Source organism: Amborella trichopoda, chromosome 1 (genome assembly GCF_054954075.1).
Source record: "Amborella trichopoda isolate Santa Cruz 75 chromosome 1, AtrichopodaSantaCruz75HAP2 v2.0, whole genome shotgun sequence".
NCBI lineage: Eukaryota > Viridiplantae > Streptophyta > Magnoliopsida > Amborellales > Amborellaceae > Amborella > Amborella trichopoda.
Genome location: NC_142336.1, coordinates 14,270,635 through 14,286,157, shown reverse-complemented (window position 1 = coordinate 14,286,157; position 15,523 = coordinate 14,270,635). Strand labels below are relative to the sequence as shown.

Genomic DNA, 15,523 nt, shown 5'->3' with positions numbered 1-15,523 from the left:
TTTTCAACACTTTTTTGAACGCCCGAGACTTGCCTGGTTAGAGCGGTTGAATCGACCGGTTTACCGGTTAGGCCGGTTAAACCACTTCCGAGCCCATGGCCGGTTAACCGTTCCGGTTCGATTTTGCAAACACTAGGCCGGAAGCAATTCAACTGGCCTAACCGATAAACCGACCAGTTCAACCAGTTTAACCGAGCAAGTCCCGAACAATTGAAAAGTGCTAAAAAAATGCAAAAAAAAAAATCCAATAAAATATGAAATGTATCCTTAAAACATGATTAAACAAAGCACATCCAAGCAAAGTTGAAAATTAATAAAAAAATGGATTTTAAAGAATTGAATTGTGCCCAGGGGTATTTTTGCAATTTTCCAAAAAAAAGGGAAAATGTAAAAATAAGTATTAATGTCCAAAACAAATTTAAATATTTGCCAAAATCAAGGAAAGCATTAAAAAAAATGCATTACAAACAAATTCCCTTATTTGGGATTTTATAAAATTTATTTTAAAATACCCGGCTGGTTAACCAAAATTGGCCGAAACCGGAAGAAGCCACTAACCGAGTAGTTACGACTTGAACTGCCCATTTTTCCCATACTAGTTATGACAATGATGATGAATCTATGAGCGTAGTTTTGACTTGTCCTTGAGGGTAGGAAGAGAATTGAGTGACGAAAAAAGGTGGTTTCTATAGATAGAGGATTGGACTATAGTTGCAAAGTTGAAGCAGGTTATTAAGGGAGTTTGGGTTGTCTAGGATTAAACAAAGAAAACAATGAAAGATATAAGGTGATCTAGAAAGACGAATTGGGTTTAGGTGTTGGGTCACTGAGGGTTGTTTTCCTGAGGCCACATCATGTGTTTAAAGCAGTGTTCGCAAAATCGAACCAGAACGGTTAACCGGTCATGAGCCTGAGAGCAGTTCGAACCAAAACCGGACTAATCGGAGCTGTTAACCGGACTAATCGGTCAAGTAGGTTTTTTTAAAAAAAAATGGGTCAAAACCCCCCAAGAAAAATAGAAAAACTTAGATTAAGTATACACTACCATATTACATACATTTATCTTATAAAAAAAAATTCAAACAACTTTTTATAATTTAATATTTGAATATTATGGAGATATGCGAGAAAATTTATAATTTCACATAAATTCAATTGATGAAGTTACAAAGTCCAACTAACAATGGATGATGCAACGATATATGCTTTTATATTTTTTTAATGTTGATGTTGAAAAATGTTGTTTTAATGTTGAAAAACCCTTTAATACGGTTTAGAATTGGATTTCAGAGCGTATTTTTTTGTAGAATGATGTTCCCAGTTTTTCGAAGGGTTGTGAGTCAAGGTAGTAAGAGAGAGCACCTCATATACTCAGCAACTTGGTTATCAAATCCAAGGTATGGGTCAAGGTGTTAAGTATTGCTTCAAATGGCCAAATCGCATATTTTAAAAAATATGGCTAAGTCGATTTTCAAATGGCCAAATCGATTTTAAAATGACCAAACCTCATTTACTCAGTACCCTTTTGAGTTAGGTTTTAACATGAAAAAAAAAAAATTATATAAGATGGCAACTTCAAAATCTAGAATTAAGATGCATATTAATAATAAAAGAAAAAAGGTTAATTTTTTATCCATTTCAGCATGTGGAAACATGAGAGATGAGAAACGCTTTTTAGTTTCTACCTCTTTTCTTCATAGAGCTAATAAACAGATTTAAGGAGTATGAAGTTGCAAAAAATGATTGATAGCTTGAAACAAATAAAAAACAAATTAGAATGAAATGTCAGAACTAAACAAGAAGTTGAGAACTAAGATTACAGTAACAAGCACCAAAAAAAATCTTAAAAAGAAATAAATTTTTTTCTCATATTCATCACAAAAAAAAATATTTTTATAAAAAAAATATATAACATTAAAACCAATCCAACAAGCTCACCAAAAATATATAACATTAAAAAGAAGCAAATATTTTTTTCTCATATTCATAAAAAAAAGGACATATTTTTGTAAAAAACATAAATAACATAAAAAACGATCCAAAAAGCTCACCAAAAATATATAAAATTAAAAAAAAAAAAAAGAATATATTTTTTTTCTCACATTCATCACAAATAACATATTTTTATAAAAACAAAACGTAATTTTATTAAAAAACAAATTTTTTTTAAGAACCCTAACATCGAGCCAAATAACACATAAACTTTAGAGTCAAAATTAACCCCAAATCTTTCATTTTTTGAACAAATTGACAAGGGGATATGATAGATACTTTAATTAAGATTCAAATGGCCCAAATTTCATAAAGATTCAATCACTATTGAGATATTTATCCAAAAAATTGCGGATTTAATTAATAGTAAATCAAAAATTGATATAAAAAAATTTAATTAATAGTAAATCAAAATAATTAGTTTATTTGATACATGAGGCCTTTATGATCTCAACGATCAATTCGATAAAAATTGATCAATTTGTTTGGATATAAAACAGTTCTTCGAGCAGCAGTACTTCGGGCCCAAACAAACCTCAAAATCTTCATCGTTTTGGAAAATTTGAAATATGTGAACGTTGAATCCTTCAACAATGAATCAAAGCCCTCCACGTTTATGAAAATCTATGAGGTATTGAAGCTGCATTTGATAAAATGGCAGAAATTTCTAATTTTCAAAAAACCCTATGTCAATCCGCCGAGAACTCTTTGTTTTTGGAATTTTGATTCAATAATCGACAATTTATAGAAACTTTCCGGTGTATAACATCAATAGTTGACCGAAAAAAACAAAAAATATACAAAAAAAAAAGCGATAAAATCTTGTTCTGTGAAAAATAACAGGCATGTATCAAATAACGGCCGTTATTTGATGCGTTGAAAAACACCGTTATATCGGGCATTAAAATGGTAAACCGAACTGGTTAGGAAAAACTGGCCGATTTGTACTAAAAACCGCCGGTTCGACCTCAAACTGACCGGTTTTGGTGCCGATTTTTTTTGGACACTGCCGTCTTATGAGGTGTGCCGTAAAACCGGCCCTAACTGGACTCGCTACCACACCGGTAGCGATCTAACTGACCAGTTCCGGTTCTAACCGGTCGGTTTTGCGAACACTGGTTTAAAGAAAGGCTCTTGTGAATTTTCGTGGCAATCTAACACCAAACAATGGAAATGGAAATGTTTGCAAGGAATCCATGAACTTTAAATTGGTTGTTTAACAGGAGAAAACAGGAATCCAAGTCAATAATCATTTATTTTAAAATGCATGGATTTTGAAACTTTGTGGCTTCAATTTTTCTCTTACTCAAACGGCCCCTTTATGGAATTTTCGAATTTCTCCTAACAATATGTCCAATCATTTAAACTAAAAGGCATGTGCATTAAAAAGTAAGGGCATGTTTGGACGACAATTACTTCTGTCAAGAGTAGACTATCTTATACAAAATTAATATATTGTGTATAATATAGAGTATAATATTATTTTATTAGCTATCTGGTACATGTGTTGTATTATACATATCATTGTTGTTTAAATTTTTAAAGTTTATAGCGATTTTCAACTTTTCTAGTCATTTTTTACCAAAGAACACATGATTTTTTTAGTAAATTACTATGAATATGAGGTAACAATAGTTTCATAAAAAGACAAACTCGTATGTAGAGCTGCCTATAAGCTTATCTCAGATAATTTTATGACGGGTATCGCCAAACAACGGATAATTCATCATCAAGATTTTTATCGAAACAATGAATTATCAACGATAACAAGTACATCCAAATAAGCCCTAAGAATATTTAACTCATTATCATCAAAGCCTTTTCCCATCTAATTGGGGTCGGATCCCTAAGAATATTTACGTACTTATCACAAAAGTCGAGTTCAACACTCTTCTCCAAGCTCCGACCCTAACCTATTGTGGCTATTGCTACACTCATAAGCCACATCGAAAATACACAACACATATCTTGTGCTCTCCATTATCAAGATGAGCGATAGATATGACCCGTAGTATCGGCATTACACTAAAAACTTCATCTCCTCCATTCTCAAGTTGAACAGTAAATGCCCGGGCTGCATATGACATACCATACACAAGATGTGCATGGCTACATCACAACAATCCTATGTTAGTTCAAGACAGAAAAACAAAAGAGCATATCGTCCCAACAATGTATAAAACCAACTCCAAATGAAAAAACAGTTTCGGAATAGCATCAACACTACACCTTAAAGATTCACTATGTTTTGGGGATATCTAATGGTATCATGAACTGCCTCTCATTTCTACACCTTAAGAATTATGTCAATATAAACAAAAGCCTAACAATTAACAACGACCAGTTTTATGCTATATGACCTATCCGCGTGGTTTCTATAAGAGTACTTTATTCCCTATTTGTATACTCGTTATGTGCGCTTTTGGTTCATATGTCACTGTAATGGAATCTATGAGACTTGGGGCTTCATTATTTTGTTAATAAGTGGTAGCTTGTGCATTTCTAAGGGAAATAATAAATTAGCTCAATGATACGATCAAGTTGTTTACCTTTGGTATAAGAAGGTTAGAACATAACTAACTATGTAGTTGGAAGTATACTATTGACAACACTCAGAACTCTAAAGAGTTCTCCTCAAACTTTGACACTAGCTACATGATTTTACATCTAATAAATAAGAGTAGTTGTGATCTCCTCGTACCAAGGTAAAGAGTATTATAGTATACAATCTGATATAAAATAAGTGTTAATACAAAGAAAAACCATTTTGAGTCATTATATCCCTCCAATGCAATGATTATCCAACCCATCATCAACACATTTCCTAATTTCACATATTAATCATATTAGGTTACCACTGTAATCAAGTACTCAAAAAAAATCTAACAATGATGAAAAAACAGTGTTGAATGCCAAGAGATAGAAAGTGGGGGTGACGGAGTAATTTAAGAAGAAGAGGGAGATGTCAATGAATCAATCACATACCTATAAACCAAAAAAACCAAGTACAACATGCCTCAGAGAGAGAGCGAGAGAAGGGAAGAGAGAGATGTGCATCAATTAACTCACCCCTATAATTCCCAGAAAAAAGCAAATGCAAAATCATGCTTCATGTGGGTGGGAAGAGAGAGAGAGTGTGTGTGTGTGATATTTTCAGTCCGCCTATAAACCAAGAAAATTGCAAACCCACATACCTCAAGTGGGCGAAGAGAGAAGCAGCCATGGCGCCAAACTTGGGGAATTGCCAACCAGACCAGAGAGAAAGGGGCAAGTAAACATCCACAATAACAACCGCTCTAGCCCCCTCCACTTCTCTCTCTAAAACCCTAATTATTCGAGCACAAATTCTAATACACTTGTTGGCGATGAGAACATGGAGATGCCGCACAATGCTTGTGCCTCCATGGCCAACTCTCCTTCGTTTCCTACTAGAAGAGCCATTTGGGGTCATCTGCTTTTGGCCAGAGGGGAGAGAAGGCTCATTTGATACAGGAGAGAGAAGGTGACCCGCTCCAGTACGAAAACCCGCATTGGGTCCCTCGGAGGAGAGAAAGAGAGGAGAATCAATGGTTAATTGCGGGGACTCTTCTGGTTCATGGTGCTCTTGTTCCTGGTTTGGTGGGTTGAGAGAGAGAACGGCGAGGAGGAAGCCGCAGAGCTTGTGGTCATTGGTGTCTGGGATTGAAGGTTTACGAGGCGGTGGCGCAGGCATGGTCGGACCACGGGGTTTGCAGACCATCTATCTTCTTCCCCTTCTTCTCTCTCTAGACAGAATGAAACGGGACTCAAGCTCGGGTTGGGAGTTGGAATTTCAGAGCCTGCACTTTGCTCCCCTAATAAATATTATGAGAGAGGGCAGGAAGAAGAGGGAGCAAAATGGAGATAGATTTGACTATGAAGAGAGGGCGATTACTTGTTAAATGGGGACATTTGGGAGAGAGGGTGCTTCATCAATGGAAAAAGTTTATGTAAGGATAGAGGGTGCTTCATCAATGGAAAAAGTTTATGTAAGGATGCAACCTTATAATGTAGAACTACGGATGCACCTCCAAAAATCCATCGGACAAGGCATTTTTAATGATGAAAAACCCTTCGATTGATCACCTCGAAATCGAGATATATGACCATGAAAATAAAATTATTTTAAGTACCAAAAATAGTATGTTTTATAACATATTATCTACATCATCCATTTTAATGATTTTCATATGATTTTAGATCTACTTGATTTTAACCATTTTCTAAATTTAAAATTTTATAATTAGATATAAAAATAGATTTGAGATAATCCTAAAGACATTTTCCATCAAAATTATATACCATAATAAATTTTAAAGGTGTTTCTTACCTCTACAGTTATGGATGCATCCGTATGCAAAATTGCACCCTTCATCAATTGTCATCATAGTTTTTTTATTTATTTGGTTTGGACTGCACAAAATTTAGTCTGTCTGGTTGCTTTACGAGAGATATATTATCAATCAGGTCTCATCGATCCACACTATTTTTTAAGCTTTAAATTTTATAATTAAAGATAAAAATATATTTTAAGGCTATCATAAAGATTTTCCATATTGAAAGCATATTTCTGGACACTACTTGAATGTGGGCTCTATACAAACCGCACCCTTGAAAAAGTTTATATTGAGCCGAGGCTCTAAACCATCTAATTAGAGCCCGTCTCAAAACTTTCACCAGAAGAGGTTGTTTTGATGCCCAAATATCCACAAATTGATCATCTCGGCATCAAAATGCATGGAGATGAGAAATAAATGGAATTCAAAATTTGGAAATAGTGCATCTTGTAATGTATTTTTGGACTGTCAATTTTCCAGATTTTCAAGTTTTCAATAGATATGCTCGATCTACACTATTTTTTAAGTAATAAAATTTATAATTAAAGATGAAAATATATTTTTAGGCTATCACAAAGAGTTTCAGTATTGAAACCATAGTTCTCGACACTATATGTTCCAATTTGATTGTTTAGAGCCTCGGCTCTATGCAAACCACACCCTTTTGTTAAGGAAAAAGTTTCTAATAGAGCCGAAGCTCTAAACAATCAAATTAAAGCCCACCTCAAAACTTTCACTAGAAGAGGTTGTTTTGATGCCCAAATATCCTCAAATTGATCATCTCGACATCAAAATACATGGACATGAAAAAAAAATGGATTTTAAGATTTGGAAATAGTGCATCTTAAAATGCATTTTTGGACCGTCAATTTTCAAGTTTTCATATATCGGTTAAATCAACACTATATTTTAAGCTTTAATTTTTATAATTAAGGATGAAAATATATTTTTAGGCTATCACAAACATTTTCAGTATTGAAACCATATTTCTCGACACTATTCGAAGGTGGACTCTAATTTGATTGTTTAGAGCGTTGGCACTATACAAACTGCACCCATTTGTTAAGAAAAAGTTTCTATAGAGCTGAGGCTCTAAACAATCAAATTAGAGCCCGCCTCAAAAATTTCACTAGAAGTGGTTGTTTTGATGCCCCAATATCCTCAAATTGATCATCTCGACAACAAAATGCATGGACATGAGAAAAAATGGATTTCAAGTTTCGGAAATAGTGCATTTTTAATGCATTTTTTGACCGTCAATTTTCCAGATTTTCAAGTTTTCAATAGATCTGCTCGATCTACACTATTTTTAAAGTTTAAATTTTATAATTAAAGATTAAAATATATTTTAAGGCTATCACAAATATTTATAGTACTGAAACTACATTTCTTGATACTATTTGAAGGTGGGCCCTAATTTTTTAGAGCCTTGGCTCTATACAAACCACACCCTTGAAAAAAGTTTATATCGAGCCGATACTCTAAATCATCAAATTAGAGCCCGTCTCAAAAGTTTCAGTAGAAAGGTTTGTTTTGATGCCCAAATATCATCAAATTGATCATCTCGATATCAAAATGCATGGACATGAGAAAAAATTGATTGCAAGATTTGGTAATAGTGCATCTTGTAATGCATTTTTGAACTATCAATTTTCAAGATTTTCGAGTTTTCAATAGATCTGCTCGATCTACACTATTTTTTAAGCTTTAAATTTTATAATTAAAAATGAAAATATATTTTTAGGCTATCACAAAGATTTTCAGTATTGAAATAGTATTTCTCGATACTATTTGAAGGTGTGCTCTAATTTGGTTTTTTAAAGCCTTGGCTCTATATAAACTTTTTCCTTAACAATCAAATTAGAGCCAAGGTTCTAAACAATCAATTTAAAGTCCACCTAAAAAATTTCACTAGAAGATGTTGTTTTGATGCCCAATTATCTTCAAATTGATCATCTTATAGGGTTTAGTTTATTTTATCCTTTGGAACTCCAAGTTCCAAATTGTTTTTGCTTTTTGTTTTTTTATATATTTATTTTGATTCCAAACTATAATTTTGCCGAGCCAATGGATAGTCTACTCTCTATCTAAGGTAAAACCGTTTATTTTAGGACCCCAAATTTTGAGAATAATCATCTCCTAATTCTTAAGTAGCTGCCAATTTGCAGATTGAAATTATTATTTGAGCAGAAGTAAATTATGCTCCCCAGGGAGCAAAATATATGGGCGCCTTTGTAAAACGCTTACGAGCTTCAATGTCCATTCGCGTGTCGATTCATCAGGAAATTGTTCCTCATCTGCATGAGCTTCTGTCAATCTTTGTTTTTGAAAGTGTTAACTTTTATGCATATAGTAAGGGAAGTACAAACGAGGAAAGGAAGAGAGACGCTAGCAGAAGTACAGGGGGAGAGAGAAAAGAGAGAGAAGAAGAGACTGAATAAAATGGCCTTCTTTTTTAGGGTTACATTGATAAACAAAACAACCATAGGAAAGAAAGCCATCCCAAAACTTCATTGAAGTCCTTCCAGAGCCGCTCCTTTGGCCAGAGCATCCACCTCGTGGTTTGATTACTTCGCAAAGGTAGTAGATTTCATCAGTGAAACAGTATCCATGGAATGGAGGAGAATAAACCACCTTCATTCCCAATGCAAATACATCTGAAACAGAATGGTAGTTCTATGTTTTTTCGAGTAGATGTACATTTGAAACTTTGGAAATCCTGGGTCACGTGTTTGGTTGAAATCACAATAACCACAGGGTGCTTAATATGTTTTGATGCTTTTATCAGTCTCATGCTGTAAAAGAATTAGCAATATTGTCAAAAACATAATTTACTGTCAAGATATTGCTGTGCATGCATCTCAAGAGACCATAAACCTAAAGATCATATGCTAAAAAAAACAATTCGATAACTCTTCAAAACATGTTCTTTTAGAATGCATAAAGCACACATCAAATTAAGTGTGTGATTTGATTCAGGGTTCATAAGCATAGACTGTCGACATCTTGAAGGGAGCTACAAGGATCCAAACACCACTATCATCTATACTTCCGATGCGAACTATGTGGACACCGGAGAAGTTATGCCAATCGATGACAGCACTCAACTGATGCAGTACCGGTATCTTCGAATGTTTAAACATGGACAAAGGAACTGTTACAATGTGACTGGCTTGATGGATAACCGCAGATATCTGATCAGGGCTTGGTTCTTGCATGCAAACTATGATTCCAGCTTCAAGTTGCCAAAGTTCGACCTGTACTTGGGAGTAGACTTCTGGTACACTGTCAGCTTTAAGAGTTTCTATGATCCAGTTTGGACTGAGATTATCAGCTTGAGTAAGGCGAATTCTATGGCTATATGTCTACTGAATACAGGCATTGGGTAAGGCGAATTCTATGGCTATATGTCTACTCAATACAGGCCTTGGGACACCTTTTTTATCTGCATTAGAGCTTCGGATATTGCCTGACTACATGTATACTATAGTTAATGATTCATGGTCTTTGACGACTTACTAGTGACCTGATGTAGGTAGCCTTTCGCCTATGAACATTAGGTTAGTGATGACTAGAACCTTTGCCTTCATCTCTAGTTTTCCTAATGATTGTGGTTGAAGATCCCGGAACAAGTGGGGTCGGGGTCGGGGTCGTGGTCGCAAATTGCCTCGAGAGGCTAAAATCAAAGCAAATTATGTAAATAGCCTCGATTTTTCTACGTTTAAATGTTTAATTAATGTATTTAAAAAAGAACTCCACAGGACCTTACCCCTCAAAAAACAAATAATGGGAAAAAGTAGCTGTTTTATACTCTTTTTATAAAGTTACTAGTTAAAATTTAGATTGGATGTCTTAAACACCTGATATATTTATGGAGATGCTTTATCATGATAATTTCATAAGGAGAGAAGATTAGGTGCCGAATACTATGGAGACATGTAAGATGGCCTTAGAGAAACCTAGTCAAGTGGATTTCAAGAACCTCAAAACTATCTCATCAAGGAATTGCATTCAAAGTGTAAGCCACTACTATCTCGTCAGATGCTTGTTTCATGTGCTACTAACCATATTTTCTGTTAAATTCAATGTCACTCTTAGGACTAACCATATCTCATTAGAAGTAAGAACTATACAGAGAGCATTCTGTCAAGAAACAAGGAAAAAGGAGAGAGAGAGATCACCCCATCAACAACCAGCATTCATTATTACACATAGAACTAGAGTAGAAACAAGGGACTCATCAAATAAAGAATAAAAAATAATGGAAAACACACAAAGATGCAATCTGATGGAGAGTGAGGGGCACTCAAAACTGCTGCATTAGATAACTTAGAAGTAAGAACTATACAAAGACCGAGCATCTCTTCAAAAAACAAAGAACAAAGGAGAGAGAGAGAGATCACCCATCAACAACCAGTATGTATTAATGCACAGAACCAGAGCAGAAATAAGGGACTCATTGTAAGTAAAAAACTAACGAACAGAGAGAGCGAGAGAGAGTAGCCATAAGAGCTAGGAGCAGGGGCAAAAACTGGACTGCAATCCATGCCAAGTGCATCGACTAGGAACCCCAGGCCAAGAGTTCCAGACTCGGGTAGGAGCAGTTGCACTAGTCGTGCCTCCACATCCACATCATGCCAAGGGCTCCAAACCATGTTACCATTAAATTAGGAGAAGGTAAACGAACTGATATTTTGAACCATTGTCATAAGGGACAAGCAAAAATGCTTAAATGCTTAACAAAAGTAATTAAAATCTCAAGATCTTGACATTTCAACCATTGACACAAACTGAACCCATCAAAAGTATGAATTTTAAATAAAGCAAGGAAGCCACAACAATGTCAAAAATCACCCAAGAAACAGTGTCATGTATGCGTTATTCTAGAGAGAGAGAGAGAGAGAGAGAGAGAGAGAGAGAGAGAGAGGGGGGGGAGGGCTTCACTCTACTGTGATGAGTTGAACTGACATGGAAGAAAGCAAGAGCTGGGGCAGCTTGAGGGAGCGCCATCACCACGACTCGACCTATGAACACTAGCTCTTGCACCACCCAACTGATTTTCTTCAATGGAGCTCTCTCTCTCTATCTCTCTCTCTCTCTCTCTCTAAAACTCTAACTCTTGCACCACCCTGCTGTTTTTTTCAATGGACCTCTTGCAGCTTGAAACATATAAATAAAGCATCAGTCTAAAACAAAGATAGTCCCACAAATTTTGGTAGCCTGTAGATTTCAAAATAGGATGAAGTAAGCAACAAAAGCTTAATTTCAAATCTCACCACAAATATATGGCATGGACTCCATTGGATGGAAATTATATGAACCACATCACACTGCTAAAGGCACAAACAGAATACCCAAAACAGAAAACAAATCATGCAATTATCAAACAAGGATAAAGTATAATTTGCTTGCAAACCTTGGTCCAATTTTTCTGAATACAGTTATGCAAGAAACAAACAACAAAGCTCTAAACAATTGTCCTTGTCTACAACTCCAATTATACTCAATTTCAGAACATTGTATTTCAGTAGAATGCAAAATGTAGAGACAAACCACATTAATTGAGAGAGAACTTTTTAAAATCAGTAATACTATGCATTGAGCCATGCTCAGAGTGGGCCGTTCACATTCATGAGTTCAATAAAATAGGTGGAAAGTAAAAAAAAAAAACACTTAAAACCAGTAGTTCATCAAGAATTCAAGATCTTCAAGACCACATTCATGAGCTCTTTTTTTTTTTTTCCTGATAATGTTGACTTTTATAGAGTATAAAGGGGAGTATAGAGAAAAGAGGAGAAGTGCTTTTCCACAGGCGGAAAGCTAACAGAACCCTTATGAAAAGGGGGGTGAGAGAGAGTAGAATCCAAAAAACATATATTTTTAGTAGTTACAGAAACAAAGCAACCATCAAAAACATGCCGATCCCAAAAATCAAACGTGAACTAAAGCTGCTCCATCTTTAGCTAGAAGAGAGTCCGCTGCCTATTTTCCTTCCCTCCAAATGTGCCTCCATGAGGCGTGCATATCCCTGCAAATATAGAAACAAAGCAACCATCAAAAAGATGTCGATCCCAAAAATCAAAACGTGAACTAAAGCTGCTCCATCTTTAGCTAGAGAGTCTGCTGCCTATTTTCCTTCCCTCCAAATATGCCTCCATGAGGCGCGCATATCCCTGCAAATATAGTGAACCTCATCAATCAAAAATGTATGCCAAGTTCCAAGGTGGAGGAGAAAATTTAGAGGGCGAAGCAATAATATTTTTGGAGTCTCTTTGAATTATGAGGGGCTCCGAGAGGTAAGAAAGACAAAGTTTGAGGCCTTCAAGAAGGGCAGTTACTTCTGCCTCCATGAATCAGAATGTCCAATGGATTTGGATTGGGAAGCTAGTGTGGTGCCAGAGCTATAAGCTCTTTTTCTATAAGTCTGATGTATAATTAAAATCAGCAATGCTATGTTATGAGCATCAAAATGCATAATGAAGGTGTGCTAGAGACCAAACTCATATAGCAAAATGCATAATTAAAGCAAGGGACAATCATGGAACAAAGATTCATGAAGGCTCAATTCCCAAATACATTAACGAATCCTCAAGCGCATAAAAAAAAAAAACATACAACCTGTCATAACACATGTCCAATGTTATAGAGAGATTGAAACCCATCCACGTCATTTTTGGTGGTAATTGTACCCTCTAAATTTGCGATTTTACTGTAGAACTCTTCTAAACCGGCATCAAATGTTTTCATCTTCATATATTATCATCACTTGAATTGATTTAATAAATTTGGTGTGACTTGGTTCATTTAACACATTTCTCATGATTCACATACAAGAACCGTGCATTGGTTAAGTTTATTGTCCATGTATTTTTTTTTAGTTGCACTGTTCTACTACAACAGTAGTTGCAATAGAAAGTCAGCAGCTACATCATGATCACTTTGTAATGAGATTGTGTTTATGAAATATTGTTAGAATGAATAAGTTTCACCCTCTCTCTTGGGTACCATCTAAAAATAGTTGTAGACATCTTACTTTTTGGGTTATGACGTGGATGGGTTTCAATCTCTATATAACATGAACAATCAACTTAACCCAAAAAGTAAGACATCCACAACCATTTTTAGATGGTACCCAAGAGCGAGGATGAAACTAATCAATCCTAACAATATTTCATAAACATCATCTCATTACGAAGTGATCATGATGCAACTGTTGACTTTCTACTGCAACTAGAGTTGGAATAGAACAGTACAACTTAAAAAAATTACATAGACAATCAACTTAACCAATGCACGGTTCTTGTATGTGAATCATGAGAAATGTGTTAAATGAACCAAGTCACACCAAATTTATTCAAATGAAGATAATATATGAAGATGGAAACATTTGATGCCTGTTTAGAAGAGTTTTATAATAAAATCGAAAATTCAGAAGGTACAACCATCACCAAAAGTAAAATAAAAAAATCAATATGCAACTCTTTACCGATCTTATCCAGAGGGTACAACCACCACCAGAAATAATATAAAAAAATCAGTATGCATCTCTTTACCAATTTTATTCATAGGGTATAACCACCACCAAAAATAAAATAAACAAATCAGTATGCATTTCTCTACCATTAAAAAAGAGAATAAACTACCATGCATCTCTTTGATAAGCTAGAACCACCACATAATAAAAACCAGTACAATCTCAGCAAGAGTGATTGCAGCCAGTTACTAAAAATCGTTGCATATGGAAAGTCACAGAAATAAAAATCAGTACGCATCATGATCCATGACCGCATCAAAAAAGATCGATGTGCCCTGAAAACAGAGTAAAGAATTATGGCAATTGTAGAAACACAGCAACATATGACGATATGACTGAATTTGAGAAGATAATAACCAACCAATCAAATGATCTTTCAAAAAAACATCTTAATCCAACTACAATCGATTAAAATATGTGTGGTCGAACAATAAAATATGTGAAAATCACTATACATGTAATAAATCAATAAAATCTGATTTTTATCAAAATAGATTATTCAATGTTCTTATTCAAAAGCTTACCAAAAACTAGTTCATTGAGCACTTTTCAGGTATTTAGTTTTGAAATTTTATTTGGTACTTGAACTAAAGCAATCAACAAATCTGTTAAAACGGGATGGAGGTTTTGTTTCCTCTAGAGAGAGAAAGTGAAGAGCTTGATCCACAGAGGGAGTTGAGCTGGGAAACGGTGGGGATGGCGGTGTTGTTTCCTCTAGAGAGAGAAAGTGAACAGCTAGATCCACAGAGGGGATTGAGCTGAGAAATGGTGGGGATGGCGGTGTTGTTTCCTCTAGAGAGAGAAAGTGAAGAGCTTGATCCACAGAGGGAATTGAGCTGAGAAATAGTGGGGATCCCGGTGTTGTTTCCTCTAGAGAGAGAAAGTAAAGAGCTTGATCCACAGAGCTGAGAAATGGTGGAAGAGGGTTTCCTTCTAGAAAGAGAGTAGAAAATTTCTCCAGAGATAAAGGCGCAGGTGGATTTCTTTCTAGAGAGATTTGAAAATTTCTCTAGAGGGAGAAGAGGGTTTTCTCTAGGACTTTCCGAGAATATTCCCAGAATCCGAACTACTTCTCGTGGCACAACATATGGGCCGTGTGAGATAACAATTGGGTCAGGGAGAAGGAGATCTTGAAGTACAGCAGCAGCAGGGACTTTTCTGATGCCTCTCGTAGTGCCGGGTTTTCTCACGGAGAGAAACTTGTTCCGTGGGTCATTCTTCATCCTGACCGAAAAGCCAAACCTCATGGCTGCCTTGCCTGCCTGCCTGCTATTGAAAGGATAAATTTATTGTAGCGAATTCTTACAAGGTAACAAAAAAAAAAAAAAGTCTAACCACAACTACAATATTTTTCAGATTTGATCTTGACGAGCAATCAAAATGAAATCATAGTTATCCTGAAAAAAATATTTACCATAATTTGATAAATTTTGCTACTTAGTAAATGATCATCATAATCTTAAAAATAATCAGAGTTGAAAGTTATCAATATTTCAAAAATGAAGTCTGCTAACAGAAATACATTAACAATTTTACTTTTAAAAATACATAATTAAGTATAATCCGAAAAATAAAAATACATATAACATTTTCACAGCAGTATATAATTCAAAAGATTTCACAAATTACCCTACTGGCGTCC

General features: G+C 35.2%; 1 protein-coding gene and 1 long non-coding RNA gene across 4 annotated transcripts in view; both read right to left on the bottom strand.

The window, feature by feature from the left end:
* Positions 1-5,986, bottom strand: part of LOC18444529 (SNF2 domain-containing protein / helicase domain-containing protein / F-box family protein) — a 32,903-nt gene extending 26,917 nt beyond the window's left edge. For 2 of the 3 annotated variants that reach the window (XR_016051904.1, XM_088861707.1), the window contains exon 1: positions 5,187-5,982. Coding sequence is in view for 2 of the 3 variants with exons in the window: in XM_088861707.1 (XP_088717833.1) it covers positions 5,187-5,731 (545 nt within the window). In the remaining variant the exon portion in view is untranslated. Of the gene's footprint in view, positions 1-5,186 lie in introns of all 3 variants that reach the window. The other variant, XM_011628894.3, reaches the window with a different exon arrangement.
* Positions 5,987-11,920: 5,934 nt separating this feature from the next.
* On the bottom strand, positions 11,921-15,107 carry LOC148783568 (uncharacterized). The gene is made up of 2 exons (XR_016051902.1): positions 14,406-15,107; positions 11,921-12,520 (listed from the first exon to the last, which is right to left on the bottom strand). It is a non-coding gene; the product is annotated as an uncharacterized LOC148783568 (long non-coding RNA).
* Positions 15,108-15,523: the final 416 nt, after the last annotated feature.